Source organism: Camellia sinensis, chromosome 12 (assembly GCF_055761805.1).
Source record: "Camellia sinensis isolate YWXY chromosome 12, ASM5576180v1, whole genome shotgun sequence".
NCBI lineage: Eukaryota > Viridiplantae > Streptophyta > Magnoliopsida > Ericales > Theaceae > Camellia > Camellia sinensis.
The window spans coordinates 128,427,708-128,444,048 of NC_138972.1; the positions used below are offsets into that span (position 1 = coordinate 128,427,708).

General features: G+C 38.7%; 1 protein-coding gene across 1 annotated transcript; it reads right to left on the bottom strand.

Annotated features, from left to right (window-relative positions):
- Positions 1-467: 467 nt before the first annotated feature.
- Positions 468-15,713, bottom strand: LOC114263136 (uncharacterized). The gene is made up of 7 exons (XM_082897975.1): positions 15,593-15,713; positions 15,031-15,132; positions 14,828-14,892; positions 14,242-14,323; positions 964-1,043; positions 753-880; positions 468-651 (listed from the first exon to the last, which is right to left on the bottom strand). Exons 1-6 carry the CDS (start codon positions 15,620-15,622, stop codon positions 823-825), a joined length of 417 nt encoding a protein of 138 aa, XP_082754101.1. The 5' UTR covers positions 15,623-15,713; the 3' UTR covers positions 468-651; positions 753-822.
- Between the last annotated feature and the right edge of the window lie 628 nt (positions 15,714-16,341).

Genomic DNA, 16,341 nt, shown 5'->3' on the forward strand with positions numbered 1-16,341 from the left:
TTTTTTGTGTTACACTGAAGTATTATGTTTAGAAAAAATACACTAAAGAATTTTTTTTTAGTGTTACGTTTTTACGTTTAAGAAAAGTACACCACTAAATTTTTTAGTGTATTACACTAAAGTGTTACGTTATTGGAGCGTTATATTAAAGTGTTACGTTATTCCATAAGGCGGGAAAATCCAAAACTTCTATGGTACGAATTGCCCAAATGTGTAACTTACATTTAGAGGAACCCACTTTTATTCCTAAAAAATTAAACTCAAACATGTAAAATGACTACCATTTTGTGTAATTTTTACTTTAACCTCTGGGTTCATCAGAAAAAAATGAAGAATTAAACAGTTTACAATATCACATTTTAAGATTTATTAGTGCTTCACCCTTTCCATTTTACTATTTAGGTTTTTTTTTTTTTTTTTTTTTTTGAATAGTCTTCCCTCTTTATAGAAATGAACCACAATTATGATTTTAAAAATAAATCATCAATTTTTTAAAATAAAAATAATAAAATAATGTAATTATAATTATCAGACGTATGTTTATAAATATTAGAATGAAACTGAAAATACAGTAAATTAGCAAGAAAAATTTGATGTCCACGTGAAGGGCTGTATGACAAAAATGATTAACTGGTCAACAGACTCACTTACCTGAAAAAATAAACATAAAAGAGAGACACCAGCAGATTCTAAGTCAAAATGTATCTTAACCAAAGCTATTAATAAGATGAACAGAATTTTCGAAATTTTACCTTCGCAATCCGAACAGGAGAAAACCGAATAGAAACTTCAACTGCTTGTGGAATGTTTATCTGAGAATTTTTACAAATATATTCCTAATCCGAGCTCTTTTGGATCTGTTCTCACCATCCATGGAGGCCTGCGGAAAGGAAAAATTATGTAAAACTATATATATGAATGGTATGACAGAAAAATGTTTTTATCTGAAGCAAAAGTTATTACTTGTTCATTACAAAATTAATCGTTCCCTGTGCAGCTCGTTTTAAAAGAGCTTCCCTCGCCTCAATTGCAATTCCTTCAGGCTGCATGGCGAATGTATTATAGAATTAAAAGGCACGGTAAAAGAAAATCTGCAACCTAAATAATTTGGTAGCTGAACAAATATATGGAAGGGATTAAAAAAAAAAAAAAAACCTTAAAAAATCAAAATTTGAAATAAAAAACTTGGGCAGTTATATAGGGGTAATTTGGAAATGAAAAAATCCGTGACATAGTTTTGCCAAGTAAATTATGTGTTTTATGTAATAGAGTATGTTAGGTCTCTTGATTGTCAAATCCAGATACAAAACCTTGTGTTGTTATAGTTGTTTATTTTCTGTGTTTTTGTTCTTCCCGCTCGAGCGGGGACATTGACGCTCGAGCGGAGTTTGTGGTCTCTCAGTATTTTGACAGGTCTGTAAAAGTACTGGAGTGTGTGATTTTGCGCTCGAGCGGGTTATGAAGTGCTCGAGCGGACCACTGTGTTACCACACGCGTATTTTGTTGAAGCCGCTCGAGCGGGATGTTGGGCGCTCGAACGGAGATCACGGATTCAGGATTCCTATTTATATCTGTTAGGTTGTTTTTAGGATTACTTTTTTCCTAGATCTTATTCAAGAGTCCTAGGGTTTTGTTGGAGGTTTTCTTCTGAAGTTTTGATGAGTTTTTCCTTGATGTTTTGAGAAGAGTTCTTCACTCATGGTCTAAAATACATACATCAAGGAGTTGGCTACTTTAACTTCAAGAGAGAGTTCTCTTCGGTGGATTCCGAAGATTCAAGCGTATAGTTTCAAAAGGCGTTTGATTCTATACGTAAGTGAGGTTGTAGAATCAACTTCAGAATTGATTAGTTCCGAGACGAAGTCGTGGAGAAAGAGTTACAGAAGATTCGAAGACAAATTGACTGAGTTGGGTAATTTGTATGATATCTTTGTAATCTTTTTTACTTCAGTAGTGGATTGATTAGTGGCGTTTCGCCCGTGGTTTTTTAATCACAGTTGGAGGTGTCCAATTGTGGTTTTTTCCACGTAAAAATCGTTTGTGTCGATTTATTAATTATTCTGAAAAACAAACAATCTAAATCACTTTCGTAAGTGCTTGTTGATTTAGATTGTGTGTTTTGGATTTCTGGGATTTGGAATATTTTAATCTTGATCTAATCACGAATCACTTAGGATTTTCAATTGGTATCAGAGCAGGTCACTCTTTTTTTAAAAAAATATAGGAGTGTGATTTTGTGTGACTAGTGATATGGATTCTATTCGTGAAGGTAACTCGACCCATAGACCGCCCTTACTCGATGGTACAAACTATTCTTATTGGAAAGCTCGTATGAGAGCATTTTTAAAATCCATCGATGAGAAAGTTTGGCACAGCGTAATCTATGGGTGGAGTGAACCTACTGTCATCATTGATGGTGTTAATATTCCTAAACCCCTTGATAAATGGGACACGACTGATTACCAAAACTCGAGTTGGAACAGTAAGGCTCTCAATTCCCTGTTTTGCTCCGTCACACCTGAAGAATTTCGTCGCATCTGCATGTGTGAGGTAGCAAAAGAGGCTTGGGACATTCTAGAAACGATTCACGAAGGTACTACTTCTGTCAAAAGGTCAAAACTTCAACGTCTCACATCCTCCTTTGAAACCCTTTTTATGTGCGATGAGGAGACGTTTGATGATTTCTATGCAAAAGTTAGTGATATCGTGAATTCCTGTTTCACACTCGGGGAAAAAATCCCGGAAGCTAAAATTGTTGGAAAAATTTTGAGGTCTTTACCTGAGAGGTTCCAACCAAAAGTGACAGCCATTGAGGAGGCTCAGGATGTTGATACCCTCAAGCTTGATCAATTGGTTGGAAACTTGCAAACTTATGAAGCCCACCAGATTTCAAAGAAAAAACAAAAAGAAAGTATGGCTTTCACTAGTGCTCATGAGTCTGCAAAAACTCCGGAGGTTGAATTTGATTTAGAGTCTGAAATGACGGCTATGTTTACTAAACAATTTAAAAAAATTTTGAAGAAAAAGAAGCCTAATTTCAGAGACCCTATTTCTAAAGACAAGAGTAATGAAAAACCCAAAACTTTTCCACCAAAACTTGCTCCAAAAATTGAAAAGAAGATTGTAAAGGGGCAAGGGGTCAAGTGCTATGAATGTCAAGGGTTGGTCACATTGCCCTTGAATGCCCTTCGAAAAAGAATCGAAAGAAAGTCTACACTGTAACTTGGGATGATGAAAGCGGGTCGGAGCAAGAACCCGAAGAACCTGAATCTGGAGAAGACGGGGATAGTGTTTTCATGGCATTTTGGTCTACTTTCACACAACCTCCTCCAAAGCCAGCAGAGTTAGCTCGTGGTCAGAACTTGCATCTTGCTCCCACCTTTGACGGGAGTAACTACCTATTTTGGAAGATCAGAATGAGGGCTTTTCTGAGAGCCTTTGATCCAGAAGGCTGGTAGGCCATTGAAGAAGATACAGAAAGGGCTGACAATCCGAGCAATCTGAGAGCCCTTATCACTATTCGTAGAGCAATTTCTGCTGAAGAACAGCAACGGGTTGTTCGTTGCACAAAGGCTAAAGAGGCATGGGAAATTTTGAGCCAATTCCATGAAGGAGGAAATTCACATTTACCACCATCCAGCAATTTTTCAGTCTTAGTTGCTAGATTGGAAGAGGCAAAGGAGAATGAAGAGCAAAAAGAGGATGATAAAACATCTGATGAAAATGATGAGATCAATGGCGATGAACTACAACAAGCTTACGAAAAGCTATACGAGGAATCTCTGAATTTATCCAAAACCAACGACAAACTCTCTCTCAAGCTCAAAACATGTGAGAGTGAGAATGTCAGGCTGAAAGGAGAACTTGTAGCAGCAAAGCAGAATATCGTCAAGATCTCGAGTGACAGGCAAGACTTATGTGGAAAATTACTATCCTGTGAAACTGAAAAGAATGAACTTCTGAAGGTGTATTCCACATATGAAGAAAAGCTTGAAAGTCTTGAGCTGTCGCAAGCCAGATTGGAAGAGATAGTCTGTCAAAAGGATGAAGAGCTCCGTGTTGCTAGAGCCACTATTGCCATGTGGAACAAAGGTTCCAAATCTTTAGAAGACATCCTCGGGTCTCAACAAATGGGTTGCGATAAAAGCGGGTTAGGCTATGGTGCAACAGCTCACAAGGGACAGGCCTCTACTTCACATGACAAGAAGACTCAAGCAAAGGGAAAATTGAAGGTAGACCAGGCTGATCTCTCTCTTCATCTACCTAAAGCTGGTAAGATCAACAAAAAGGAGGTAAAACCGGTTTTTATTTGTCATCACTGTGGTAGGTATGGCCACATTCGCCCTTATTGCTATGAATTGCTTGGTAAGGTGTCTCAAAAGGGTAGAAATTCAAATACTTTTTGGGCTAGGAGACAACCTTACATGTCTAGGCGGAATACCAAGACTAAAAAGATTTGGGTGAGAAAAGATGATTTGACTTGTTTAGTTGTTCACACTGCTCTAAAACCACGTGATTCACACATGTGGCATCTTGATAGTGGGTGTTCTCGTCATATGTCCGGTAACAAATCCTACTTCACCTCCCTTGAAAAATATGAAGGAGGAATTGTTACCTTTGGAGATGGCGGCACTTCGAGAGTCATTGGTAAGGGCTCTATAAGTGTTGCTGGTCTTCCCAAGCTAGATAATGTTTTACTAGTTGATGGTCTTAAAGCAAATTTTTTGAGCATTAGTCAAATGTGTGATTCCCATCATGAAGTATTGTTTTCAAAAAATAAATGTGAAATTTTGGATAAAAAGGGAAATACTGTCTTACATGGGGTTCGCACATCTGATAACTGCTATGGGATTGTTACTACTAATGATCTCACTTGTCACTCTGCCATCATTAGTAACATTGACTTGTGGCATCAAAGATGAGGTCACATGAATTTCAAAGACCTAACTAAGATAGCCAACAAAGAGCTTGTGAGAGGAGTACCTAAATTGGGTAAGAATTTGAGCCATGTGTGTGGACCATGTCAACTTGGAAAGCAAACCCGTGCCCATCATAAAAAGGTGAACAGCTTTACAACCAAACGTCCTCTTGAATTGGTTCACATGGATTTAATGGGTCCTACTCGCACTGAAAGCATCGGAGGTAAAAGATACATTTTTTAAACTGTTGATGATTTTACTCGATTTTCATGGGTAAATTTTTTAAGGGAAAAATCTGATACGTTTGATGCTTTCCAGGCCTTAGTCTTTAAAATCCAAAATGAACAGGGTGTTTCCATTGGGCGTATCATAAGAATCCGAACTGATCATGGTCGTGAGTTTGAAAATAGTTCGTTTTCAGATTTTTGTGATATGCATGGAATCAAGCATGAATTTTCTGCTCCTATTACTCCACAACAAAATGGAGTTGTTGAGAGGAAGAACAGGGTTGTTCAAGAAATGGCTAGGGTCATGCTCCTTAGTAAGAAACTTCCTCCTAAGTTTTGGGCTGAAGCCTTAAATACTGCTGTTTATGTCATAAATCACGTGTATTTAAGGCCCGGCACTTTACAAACTCCATATGAATTGTGGAAGGGTTTGAAACCTAATGTAAAATACTTCAAAACTTTTGGGAGTAAGTGTTACATCTTCAAAGATAGAGAGCCTTTGGGCAAATTTGACTCCCGAAGTGATGAAGGTATTTTTCTAGGGTATTCAACCACTAGTAGGGCTTTTAGAGTCTATAACCTGCGAACTTCATCTTTAATGGAATCTATCAATGTGGTTATAGATGGCACAGGTGCACCTACTCCAGCAACAAATGAGGATGATAATGATGAATCTCCAATCTTGGATACGGAATCACAAAATCAAGGAGAAGGTGCGGACCCATCACAAGAAATGGTTACAGAACCATCCTCACAGGTAAGGTCAAGTTGAAAGAGTGCTCCAAGGGACATCACTCCTGTTGCTCCTGTCACCACAAGTCCTGAGCTTAAACCATCAGCCAGGGTGAAACTGAATCATCCAGCTCAACAGGTGATTGGAAATGTCTCGGATCGAATGAAAACCCGAAGACAGATTCGGGATGAGGTATCACATATGTGTTATGTTTCATTAATTGAACCTAAGAATTTTAAAGAGGCCTTGCTAGATGATAGTTGGGTCAATGCTATGCATGAAGAGTTAGGTCAATTTGAACGTAACAAAGTTTGGACTCTAGTTCCTAGACCTAGAGACATGAATGTGATAGGTACCAAGTGGATCTTTAAAAATAAATCTGATGAGAATGGTACAGTTGTTAGGAATAAAGCAAGGTTGGTTGCTCAAGGCTACACACAAGTAGAGGGTGTTGACTATGATGAGACGTTTGCCCCAGTTGCACGTCTTGAATCTATTCGTATTTTGCTTGGTGTTGCTTGTTTTCTTGGCTTTAAATTGTTTCAAATGGATGTGAAAAGTTCCTTTCTGAATGGGTACTTGAGAGAAGAGGCTTATGTTGAGCAACCAAAAGGGTTTGAGGACCCTAAATGTCCTAATCATGTCTACAAGTTAGACAAGGCTTTGTATGGATTGAAACAAGTCCCTCGAGCTTAGTATGATAGACTTACTACCTTTCTTCTTGATAATGATTTTCAAAGGGGTAGTGTGGATAAGACTTTATTTGTGAAACATACTAAGTCTCATATTCTTGTTGCTCAGATTTATATTGATGATATTGTGTTTGGATCCACTGCTGAACATCTTGTGAAATATTTTTCGGATTGCATGACACATGAATTTGAGATAAGCATGATGGGAGAGTTGTCTTACTTTTTGGGTCTTCAAATTAAACAGTCTCCTTCAGGTATATTTGTGTCTCAGTCTAAGTATGCCAAAAATCTTGTGTCTAAGTTTGGTCTTGAGTCTGCCAAACATGCACGCACTCCCATGAGCACCAGTCTTCACCTCTCCAAAGATTCCTCTGGTATTGATGTTGATCCTACCCTTTATAGGAGTATGATAGGGAGTCTTTTGTACCTCACAGCCAGTCGTCCTGATATTGCTTTCAGTGTAGGTGTCTGTGCCCGTTACCAAGCTAGTCCTAAAGAGTCTCATCTTCTTGCTGTCAAACGCATCATTAAATATGTTAATGGGACTTTGGGGTATGGGGTTTGGTTTTCCACTGATACTACAACTGAAATTACTGGTTTTTCTGATGCCGACTGGGCAGGGTGTGCTGATGATAGAAAAAGTACATCCGGGGGGTGTTTTTACCTTGGGAATAATCTGGTTTCCTGGCATAGTAAAAAGCAAAATGCCATCTCTCTTTCGACTGCTGAGGCTGAGTACATTGCTGCAGGGAGTTGTTGTGCACAAATGTTGTGGATGAAGCAAATGCTTCATGACTATGGGATAGAACAGAACACTCTTACTCTTTTCTGTGATAACACAAGTGCCATAAACATTTCAAAAAATCCTGTCCAACACTCTCGCACCAAACACATTGACATTCATCATCATTTTATTCGAGAGTTAGTGGAAGAGGGCCTTGTTGTTCTTGAGCATATTCCCACTGAGCATCAAAAAGCTGATATTTTTACAAAACCCCTTGATCTTCTTCGGTTTGAGTTCCTTAGAAAGACCTTGGGTGTCATGCTCGATCACTAGAGTGTTACTTGTTACTTGAGTAGGTGTAAGTGTTTTGCCTCATGTATGCTTGGATGTCATAATCTCATTGTCATTGATATCTGTTGTACTTGCATCCAACTTTATATGTACACTACTCATGCTGCTTACAAGATCTCATTGGTCATTGGTCATAGCTCATTTTGAATGCCCATGCTCATTAACCTCATGATCTCATTCTGTACACATCCTTGAGATTAATTGTTGCAGGGGTTTCCTCACATGTGATCAAAGTTCTCTATGGACCACTAACAGTGTTTCTTATACTTTTACAGTGGAATTGACCGATACTAGCATATCATGGGTGATGTTGAGTCTCTTAACCATCTACCATCTGTTTTCACTTCCACGGTTTCTCCCTCAGTTCCTTGAAGTCCGGGCATTAGGAAAAGGCTACCTCAGAGGCACCAACCAGGCCATCCTTTATGATTTCATTCTTCTCTGGTTTGGTTTCCATACTCTTGAGAGTGAAAGCCACCAGTGAGTGCCCACAAGAAAGAAAATGTTAAAAAAAAAAAAAGGGACTCATTGATTGAGGGGGAGTCTCCGTATTTACTCAACAAATACCCCGTGATTCCTAGTGGTTTGACTTTTCTCTGTATTGTTGAGTTACTCTTGATGGAGGTCCAGCCATCCGATCACTACTAGGATTAACTCTAGCTCAGTGACTTCTCATGGATTGCACACACACACATTTTTTTGTGAGCTCTCATGTTGGATTTTGAGTTGTACATTCTCATGTAGCTTATGATCATTGATTATCTTTTATCTGCTTTGCTCATGATGTTCAGTGTCATCTTTTTAACAACTGCAAGTTTCCAGACTTCATGAATTGCGGATTATCTCATCTTAGTATTCAATTCTGGCTGAATGTGCTCATCTACTTTTGTTTCGGGTCTCACCTCTTGTTATTGAGTATTTTGTTTTTATTTATAAAAAAAAAAAAAAAACCCGCTCGAGCGGAACTTTGTACACTCGAGCGTATTTTTTCGTCTTGCAGTAGTTTGCTCTTTGCCTTACAGTTCTGAGAGAGGTATTTTTGCGCTCGAGCGGCCTTATTCGAGCTCGAGCGGGTGCCAGCTTGCTTTGAATCACGCTCGAGCGTTCATTCCTACGCTCGAGCGGACCGATTTTATATAAAACTCCCTCCCTCGACTCTTCAGGTCATTTTTTCTCCCTCCTCTTCAGATTTCTCAGACCTAGGGTTTGGCTCGTGGGCTTTGCGTGGTCGATTTCACCTTTCTTCCTCCTCTTCCTTACTGATTTCTCCTTTGGTAAGTTTCACCCTCTCTTCTCCTCTGTTTTGTCTTTATTTCGGCTTTTTTGGGGATTGTATTTCGGGTTTTTGGGTTTTTTGTGTTTCATTTTTTTTCCCTTTCTCTCACACACTCTTTCACTACATGGTCTTGTCTTCCTCATGTTGCATTTCATGTTTGTGTGTATGAAATCAGTGTTGTCCATTCACCCTAGGGTTGTGAGTTCCACATGCTTGAGGTTTTTTTTTTGTGTTTATGCTACCTGTTTGAGCCCCTGTTTTGACCACAAGATGAAGAAGTGTTGCCATATAGCGATCCCGGTTGTTCCTTTACTGTTCTGTTGAATTCTGGACTCGGTTCCGCGAAGTGGTAGTGGTATCTACCTTGTTGTTGTCCTTTAATTCCCTTTGATTGAGTTTTAGGATGTTTTGAGGAAGGTTGTTACAGGTTGGTTAGGCCTTGGTTTCAAATTCCTTGTTGTTAAGTTTTTAGGCGGTCCGCTCGAGCGGGTCTTCTTGCGCTCGAGCGGAGATTGCAAACTTCCAGTATTTTCGTGTTCCTGTAGAACTTCTGCAGGTGTGATTTTTACGCTCGAGCGGGTTTGTTTACGCTCGAGCGGTGGCGCTCGAGCGGGTCGGTTGGCGCTCGAGCAGATAGTACTTTCTGGGTGTAAGTTCTGGGAGGTGGAAATCTGCGCTCGAGCGGGCTGGTTTTCGCGCTCGAGCGGAAGTGCTTTATTCTTGTGTCTTCGCGCTCGAGCGGGCCTTATTGCGCTCGAGCGTGTCCAGAGTTTTGTTCTTGGCGCTCGAGCGTCGTGTTCTCGCTCGAGCGGGTCATACGTATATGAGTTATCCGCTGGGTGATTTTAAATCACTTTTTACACTTCTTTCTCTCTCCTACTTTTTCAAAAAGCTACTTTGAGAGCTCCTCTCTCTAAAACCTTGCCTTCTCTCTAGATTTTGATCTAGCTAGGGTGAGTTCCTCACCTTCGGTCTTTATAAAAGTCGTGTTGATCGTCGAGGGCGTCGTTTTGATCTGAAAATCTTGGTCTTTGGAGCACGTTGGGTTTTGTCACCTTCTCCTTTGGGGCTCCGAATTTGAGGTAGGGATATCCTACTCCTCTCTATGGATTTTGTCTTTAAATTTTAGTATTTTGAGATGTTGGGGTTGGTTTGGTAATTTTGTGAAAGTTTGGGGCTTTTGTATAATTTTACAAAAGTTGGGAATTTATTTATAATAAACCTAGATGCATGTTTGGCATAGAGAAATGGAATAAATGTTGAATCATTGATGAAAATGGGAACTTGAGGGTCGTAATGGTAATTATGGAAAATGACCTAATTACATTATTTGATTAATTGGGATAATTAATCCTGAGAAATGAGGAAATGAAACGGAAATGTTGAGATTGGGAATGTATGGGAAAAAGGGTGTAGTTGAATTAATTATCACTCACCGAATTGAAATGTTGATTGAATATCCATTTGTGCATTTATTTTCTATTTAGAAATAACTGCTTTGGGCTATCGGTGGAGGATAGTCGTGATTGTTGTAGACAATGCATGATGATTAGGCAAATGAAAACTAATCAATGGAATGTGTCATGAAATTTGACGGTTGATAGAATACATTAACTGTATGTATTGAGTGATTGTATATAGAACCAATGTGTTTGTATACGTTATGTGTAGAGGAGGAGATGGGGGATGTACTCCGCGGTTTAGGGGAAGATGGGGGATGTACCTCTAAACCGGATAGTGTTGGGAGGAGATGGGGGATGAACTCCGTAGGCACAGCTCATATGCTTGTCCAGAGAAATGAAGATAGAGCTCATATGCTTATCTTTGAGAAACGTAGATATAGCTCATATGCTTGTCTAGAGAAGTGAAGATAGGGCTAATATGCTTATCTTTGTGAAATGTGGATGTAGCTTATATGCTTATCTGTGAATGTGGGATATAGTTTTTATACAGATCTGTTGAAGTAATGATAGAGCTAATATGCTTATCTGTTGAAAAAGGAAAAATGAAAAGTAACTTGGACTCATAAGTTGTATGACATAAAATGTGATTTATGTGGATGTATCAGTGTTGGCCATCTATCAATTGCTAATCTTTTAGTCATTGTTCATGGTTGGTTTAGTGTATTTCTACTGGGCTGTGGCTCACCCTATATGGGAATATCATTTTCAGGTACAGGTAGCATGCCACCTCCAAGGACATAGCTTGGGAGGCTAGAGGCGGACATACTTTTGTTGTTTTATTTTTGATGTATTACATGTAATTTCAAGCCAAGGGCTTAAAGTGTAAATGAGTAGTACTCTTTTGTTGTAACCAAGTGTTAACTTGGAAAGCTGTAAGCCCGTAGGGCATTTGCTTTTGTTGTTAACATGTAATACTTTTGTAAGGAACAACTCTGATTAATAGAAGAATGTGGATATTTTGCATGTCTTAATTGTTGGTTTAATGTGGTTATTTTGAGGGCATTACGTGCCATATGAAGTTCTATTTGTTTTTATATCAGTGTTTAGCTTCACTAGGTCATTGATATTCTGCCATTGTCATTATGCACATTTTTGCATTCTGCATTTCATTGATATTTGTCTTCCATGTTTATGAAATGATATCATTGAAATTTGTCATCCATGATTATGCATTATGCGTTCAATGTTACTAATGGTCTCTGTCTTGTGCCTGTTTTGCTCTTCGGGTTTGGTTTCTTTTTGGCTTTGTTGGGTTTTCTGGTATTAGTCATTTCTCCTCTCATCATGTCCGCCCCTAAACGCCGAAAGGCAACTGTGTCTCGTCCTACCTTTAATTCTGAGAGGTTTCAGAATGCTAAGCAAGACAAGTTGTTCCATAAATCTTTTGAGGCTCGCATTGTTCATCTCGAACGGAATGTCCAGCCTAACACCTTCGAGTCCATCCCTATCCGTCCATTGTTTGATCCTCTAGGTGGTGATTTGGTGTTGTCTTTTTCTGGGCGTCAAAATCTCGACTGGGTCCGAGAATTTTACTGCAATATTGAGCAAATAAGTGACTTTGAGCCTTCATTCACTACTTGGGTCCGGTCCAAATCCATTTCTGTCACCCCTGCACTCATTCGCCATCTTCTTCAGATTGATCAAGTGTACCCTCAACACTATCCTTTTCCTGTCCCAGGCCGTCCTACCTGTGATTTTAATAGTGTGACTGAGGTGTTATGTGGTTCTTCCCGTTCTTGGCCTACGGGCGCTTTGATTAAACAGTTTGAACTTTTTCCGGAGTTTAGACTGCTTAATCTAATTGTTTGTGCAAAAATCCTTGTGACCACTCACTCCTCCGAAATTAATCAAGATCAAGGTTTTGTTTTATTCTGTATTGCCCGTCACATGTTAATTGATCTAGCTACCCTGATCATTAGAAAAATGATAGGTGTTTCTGGGAATAAACAGTTAGGACTTCCGTATGGGTGTTTGATCAATCGTCTTTTGTCTGAACTTGGGGTTCAAGGGCCAGAGGATGATGAGTTTGCCTTCCCCTCCCGTCTTTTCACAAAGAAAACTGTCTCTCAGAGTCGGGCTCATGTTAAGGGGGAGTCGTCTCGGGCTGATATTTCCGCAGGTACCACTGCTGGCCTAGCTGAGGAGGCTGAGTTTGATGCCGCAGCAGCCGGGGGTGAGGAGGATGCTATTCCCCCTGTTCCACCTCGAGCTTTTGATGATCACTTCCAGCATTTTGAGGAGGCTCTGACCCGGCGATTGGACCTTCTGGATGCCCGCTTTGACGCATTTGATGGTCGTCTTGGTCAGATGGAGAAGACTGCCACTCACACTACTTCGTAGCTGGACCACATCATTTCCTTATTGACGCTTCAGCCGCCACCTCCTCCATCTGGTGCATGATTTCTTGCTTTCTCGATTCCCGGTCAAAAAGGGAGAGAATTTGGTTGGTAATCTGTTGATTTGGTCTCTAGTGATGGTACATGGTACATGATACATTTTTCTTTGATTTGGTCTCTAGTGATGGTACATGGTACATTTTTCTTTGAGATGGTTCTTTTGTTTTGTTCATATGGATATTTTGTTCTTTTGGTTATGTCACATGGATATTTTGTTCATATAGATATCATGGATATTTTGTTCATATGGATATTTTGTTCCTTTGGTTCTATCGGATGGATACGTTTTGATATATTCTTATATAGTTCCACAAGTTTTGGTTTTTCTGGTATGTTGCTAGTCTTTTCACAGGTGAATGTTGGATGAAGAATTGGATTGATGGACCGATACATGGCAAGATTGGCAAGATTGTTTGTTTTATAGAATTGTTTTGAGTTTTTTTATTATTTGTTTTTAATTTTGTCTAGTGCGTGTGTTTAAGGACATTTGTTTAGAAAGGTTTTGTCCGGGAATTGACAAAGAGGGAGATTGTTAGGTCCCTTGATTGTCAAATCCGGATACAAAACCTTGTGTTGTTATAGTTGTTTATTTTCTGTGTTTTCGTTCTTCCCGCTCGAGCGGGGACATTGACGCTCGAGCGGAGTTTGTGGTCTCTCAGTATTTTGACAGGTCTGTAAAAGTACTGGAGTATGTGATTTTGCGCTCGAGCGGGTTATGAAGCGCTCGAGCGGACCATTGTGTTACCACACGCGTATTTTGTTGAAGCCGCTCGAGCGGGATGTTGGGCGCTCGAGCGGAGATCGCGGATTCAGGATTCCTATTTATATCTTTTAGGTTGTTTTTAGGATTACTTTTTTCCTAGATCTTATTCAAGAGTCCTAGGGTTTTGTTGGAGGTTTTCTTTTGAAGTTTTGATGAGTTTTTCCTTGATGTTTTGAGAAAAGTTCTTCACTCATGGTCTAAAATACATACATCAAGGAGTTGGTTGCTTTAACTTCAAGAGAGAGTTCTCTTCGGTGGATTCCGAAGATTCAAGCGTATAGTTTCAAAAGGCGTTTGATTCTATACGTAAGTGAGGTTGTGGAATCAACTTCAGAATTGATCAGTTCCGAGACGAAGTCGTGGAGAAAGAGTTACAGAAGATTCGAAGACAAATTGACTGAGTTGGGTAATTTGTATGATATCTTTGTAATCTTTTTTACTTCAGTAGTGGATTGATTAGTGGCGTTTCGCCTGTAGTTTTTTAATCACAGTTGGAGGTGTCCAATTGTGGTTTTTTTCACGTAAAAATCGTTTGTGTCAATTTATTAATTATTCTGAAAAACAAACAATCTAAATCACTTTCGTAAGTGCTTGTTGATTTAGATTGTGTGTTTTGGATTTCTGGGATTTGGAATATTTTAATTTTGATCTAATCACGAATCACTTAGGATTTTCAGAGTAGATATATATTACATACCTCTTCCGGAAACCAAACACCTGGCTGGGTGCTTTCTTCGAGAATGGCAAGTGCAAATGCAGCTGTGGCAGTTCCGACTGATCTGCAAGGGATTAATTAAATACATACATGTTATGACTTATGAGTCAAATAAATCCTTGCAAAAATGCTTTGGAACCCCAGTTTTGAAGGACTCCCAGTGACCCCAGTGATGTGGCAAGCATGTGATTGGTTGAAATTTTTTTTTTTTTTACTTTCCCTTGGTCCACAGCCCCCCACGTGGAGGTGGGGGTGCTGGGGGTGCCTTCGTACTGGGGGTGCCAATCACTGCTCTAAATCCTTGGAAAATTATCTTCTTTAACGCTGTGTTTGGTTGGAGGATTTGGGGAGGGATTTGGAAAGGGAAAGGGAAAAGGTGTGTGAAACTAGATGAAATATAGGCATGTTTTATTTATATTTCACCTATCTTTTTCATTTCCCTTTCCAAATCTCTCCTCAAATCTCCCAACCAAACAAAACATAAAGGATAATCAAATCAATTAGTAAGGTGAGAATAGGTAGATCAATGCAGGTAAAGAGTACAAAAAGACTAGACAATAGAACTTACACAGAGAGTCTTTTGTGAGTAAATAGAGCTAATGTATTGCGCCCATCTGCACACTCCAAATCAACCTGTTCATAAGAAAAATGAAGATGAAGCGACATACTTGATGCACTGTATAAGTCCAATAAAAAAAAAATTAAAATAAAAACTGAAATAAAACTAATATAAACCAGTTAATTCATTTAAGTATTTATGTAGTACCATACCCTCATTGAAACACGCTCTCCGGCAATTCCATCAACTGCTCGAACCACTGGGTCAAATTGTTCAACCAAGTTCTGAACTTTACTCCTGTCTCTCAGAATTTCCTGCAAGACTAGATCAAAATTACATAGGCCTATCGGGAGGAGCTACAATAATAGTGAATCATACAATTGGTGCTTGATCACAATGGTAATTAAGTATAAATCGTGAATCATTTGTTTCTCAGTTCTCACTGCTCTGTGTATGGATAAAAAATCCAATTTTGTAGTGCAAATTATCATTAAAACATCGTATAAAACTCTTGTACAAAACCAAAAGTGATCTTTAATATATTAATAACAAAGGGTTTCTGCATCCACTGTAACGAAATGCCAAACTCTATCCAATAAAAGCTGATGTCAGAAGTAACTAAAAATATCATTTTGCTATTATAATTTGTTACTGAATTTATTACCATTTTGCAGTAACTAAAAGATAATTTATAGAGCAAGGCAGCAAGGAAAGTAAAAGCAATCTGAAGTAAACAAGTGCAAATTAAGTAATTTTCAGAATGTAAAAGCATACCCTGGGAAGAAGATTTGTCATCACTTCCATTCCCCAATTCCAGAAAAATGGTACCGTTCCAAATCGAGCACTAACAGTTGGTACTCATAGGACCTCATGGGCACTTCTCACCTCTGGCAAATTCCTGGAAACAATGTTCTACGATTTGAGCCCTATCATTAAAATCTAGTCTAAACTCTGATCATTGAATTTAATTTAAGTACCGACTCTATGTTAATTGTGGAACTTAATAACACAAAATTTACATTTTTTTTTGTGGCAAATTCCTGGAACTTCTACTTTCAGGAGTGCCTTTCAACTTTGATTGAATTCAACTTGGCATGGGCCTATAAGAATTTTTTGAGGGGGTTCTTAAATATGAATGCAGCTGGGCTTCAAAAATGGTTGTAATAAACAAACTTTGTTTCCTTATCATTTTGTTATTCTGAAAGAGGCTGAAAATTTTAAAAACATATGGACCCGATGGATGCAATTTTTCTTATCTGTTGATTGTATTTTATGAAATAAATATTGTGTTTTATTTTATCCTAAAGAGTTTTTGTTGTTGTAATTTTATGAAACTAAAAGTTGATATTACCCACTCAAGAAAATTGTTGGTTCACTGTACCTGTATGCATGCAAGTTTTGCTGTCTTAAAGAGTAGTTTGTATAAGGCTTTAGTTTGATCTTTTCTCCTGATAAATGCAATCCATTATCTGGGTGAGAATGATGATATAATATAGGTCAGCGATCAAAATTAGAGAAAATAT